This window comes from Phoxinus phoxinus (assembly GCF_949152265.1).
Source record: "Phoxinus phoxinus genome assembly, chromosome: 6".
NCBI lineage: Eukaryota > Metazoa > Chordata > Actinopteri > Cypriniformes > Leuciscidae > Phoxinus > Phoxinus phoxinus.
In genome coordinates, this window is record NC_136881.1 from 1,156,825 (window position 1) to 1,159,824 (window position 3,000).

Consider the following 3,000-nt stretch of genomic DNA (forward strand, 5'->3'; position numbering starts at 1 on the left):
GTGTGGGGTCCGCTAAGAGCTGCCGGGGGACGCTGATGCAGATCGGTGAGTCAAACTCATCATGAGAGTGAAGTCCATTTTTCTCCTCTATTGTGCCGTATATTGAGTGAAGCGCTTCAGTTTGTATAAACTGTATAAAAAATAAAGTAAATAAAGGTATTTTTTTAAATTGTAAAAAGTTTTCAGTTAGGGTTATTATCGTTAACTATACAACAATTGCTGTATTGAATAATACGGAGCCCCTAAAGGGACATTTGCAAAAATAAAAATACATGAGGAACTATGGCGCGCTCAGGAGGAACGATCGCGCGCTCACGAGAAACGATCGCGCGCTCACGAGAAACGATCGCGCGCTCACGAGAAACGATCGCGCGCTCACGAGAAACGATCGCGCGCTCACGAGAAACGATCGCGCGCTCAGGAGGAACGATCCCGCGCTCAGGAGAAACGATCCCGCGCTCACGAGGAACGATCGCGCGCTCACGAGGAACGATCCCGCGCTCAGGAGGAACGATCCCGCGCTCACGAGGAACGATCGCGCGCTCACGAGGAACGATCGCGCGCTCACGAGGAACGATCCCGCGCTCACGAGGAACGATCCCGCGCTCACGAGAAACGATCCCGCGCTCACGAGGAACGATCGCGCGCTCACGAGGAACGATCGCGCGCTCACGAGGAACGATCGCGCGCTCACGAGGAACGATCGCGCGCTCACGAGGAACGATCCCGCGCTCACGAGGAACGATCGCGCGCTCACGAGGAACGATCGCGCGCTCACGAGGAACGATCGCGCGCTCACGAGGAACGATCCCGCGCTCACGAGGAACGATCCCGCGCTCACGAGAAACGATCGCGCGCTCACGAGGAACGATCGCGCGCTCACGAGAAACGATCGCGCGCTCACGAGAAACGATCGCGCGCTCACGAGAAACGATCGCGCGCTCACGAGAAACGATCGCGCGCTCACGAGGAACTATCGCACGCTCACGAGAAACGATCGCGCGCTCACGAGAAACGATCGCGCGCTCACGAGGAACTATCGCACGCTCACGAGGGACGATCCCGCGCTCACGAGAAACGATCGCGCGCTCACGAGGAACGATCGCGCGCTCACGAGGAACGATCGCGCGCTCACGAGGAACGATCCCGCGCTCACGAGGAACGATCCCGCGCTCACGAGAAACGATCGCGCGCTCACGAGGAACGATCGCGCGCTCACGAGAAACGATCGCGCGCTCACGAGAAACGATCGCGCGCTCACGAGGAACTATCGCACGCTCACGAGAAACGATCGCGCGCTCACGAGAAACGATCGCGCGCTCACGAGAAACGATCGCGCGCTCACGAAAGACGATCGCACGCTCACGAGGGACGTTCGCGCGCTCACGAGGGACGATCGCGCGCTCACGAGGGACGATCGCGCGCTCACGAGGAACGATCGCGCGCTCACGAGAAACGATCGCGCGCTCACGAGAAACGATCGCGCGCTCACGAGAAACGATCGCGCGCTCACGAGGAACTATCGCGCGCTCACGAGAAACGATCGCGCGCTCACGAGAAACGATCGCGCGCTCACGAGGAACGATCCCGCGCTCACGAGGAACTATCCCGCGCTCACGAGGAACTATCCCGCGCTCACGAGGGACGATCGCGCGCTCACGAGGAACGATCGCGCGCTCACGAGGAACGATCGCGCGCTCACGAGAAACGATCGCGCGCTCACGAGGAACTATCGCGCGCTCACGAGAAACGATCGCGCGCTCACGAGAAACGATCGCGCGCTCACGAGGAACGATCCCGCGCTCACGAGGAACGATCGCGCGCTCACGAGGAACTATCCCGCGCTCACGAGGAACGATCGCGCGCTCACGTGGAAGGATCGCGCGCTCACGAGAGACGATCGCGCGCTCACGAGAAACGATCGCGCGCTCACGAGGAACGATCGCGCGCTCACGAGAAACGATCGCGCGCTCACGAGAAACGATCGCGCGCTCACGAGGGACGATCGCGCGCTCACGAGGGACGATCGCGCGCTCACGAGGAACGATCGCGCGCTCACGAGGAACGATCGCGCGCTCACGAGGAACGATCGCGCGCTCACGAGGAACGATCGCGCGCTCACGAGAAACGATCCCGCGCTCACGAGGAACGAAAAATCTATTTTTTAAATAAATTCTCTCTCTCTCTCTCTCTCTCTCTCTCTCTCTCTCTCTCTCTCTCTCTCTCTCTCTCTCTCTCTCTCACACACACACACACACACACACACAGATGATGTGAACGTAGCGGCCGTGGTCTCCGGCGTCCTCCTGCTGTGTGTGACGCTGCTGTTGTGTGTGCTCGGTGTGTGTTACGCCCGTCGCCACGGATACTTCAGTCGTGAGTTCTTTCACATAAACCTCATATTTACTGTATATATTGTGTTCTTGACAAACACTGATCATGTGATGCTTTTGTGAAATATGATTTATTTACTGTTATTGTATTTATTAATATTTTAAATTGGCTTAAGTTTTTATGTTTTCAGTTTCCATTTTAAATTTGTTTTAGTAATTTTGTTATGTACTTTTTATTTCGGTTTTAGTCATTTTAGTATTTATACAGATACTGTAGTTGATTTAATATTTACTTAAACTTAGTTCAGTTTCCAAGGTAACATTTTTATTTTTATGTAAAAATTATGATTATGTCAGCAGAGTTTATTAATGTTTTGAATGTGTTTCATTTCTGCCACTGACTGAACATTCACAGGACACAGAGGGAGGTAAGAAGAGTTATACTCAACTAACTGTGTGTGTGTGTGTGTGTGTGTGTGTGTGTGTTTGTGTGTGTGTGTGTGAGAGTGTGCGAAGTAAGTGTGTGAGTGTGTGTGTTTGTGAGAGAGTGAGAGTGTGTGTGTAAGGGAGTTTTTGTGTGTGTGTGTTTGTGTGTGTGTGATAGTGTGTGTGTGTGTGTGAGAGAGTGTGTGAGAGAGAGTGTGTGAAGTAAGTGTGAGTGTTTGTG

General features: G+C 54.3%; 1 protein-coding gene across 2 annotated transcripts in view; it reads left to right on the plus strand.

Moving 5' to 3' along the window:
- jam2a (junctional adhesion molecule 2a) overlaps positions 1-2,825 on the plus strand; it is a 24,670-nt gene extending 21,845 nt beyond the window's left edge. The window contains exons 6-8 of one of the 2 annotated variants that reach the window (XM_079616086.1): positions 1-45; positions 2,269-2,376; positions 2,749-2,805. The exon at positions 1-45 is cut by the window's left edge and continues 58 nt beyond it. In XM_079616086.1, the coding sequence (XP_079472212.1) occupies positions 1-45; positions 2,269-2,376; positions 2,749-2,765 (170 nt within the window). In that variant the 3' untranslated portion in view covers positions 2,766-2,805. Of the gene's footprint in view, positions 46-2,268 lie in introns of both variants that reach the window. The other variant, XM_079616085.1, reaches the window with a different exon arrangement.
- The last annotated feature ends 175 nt before the right edge of the window (positions 2,826-3,000 follow it).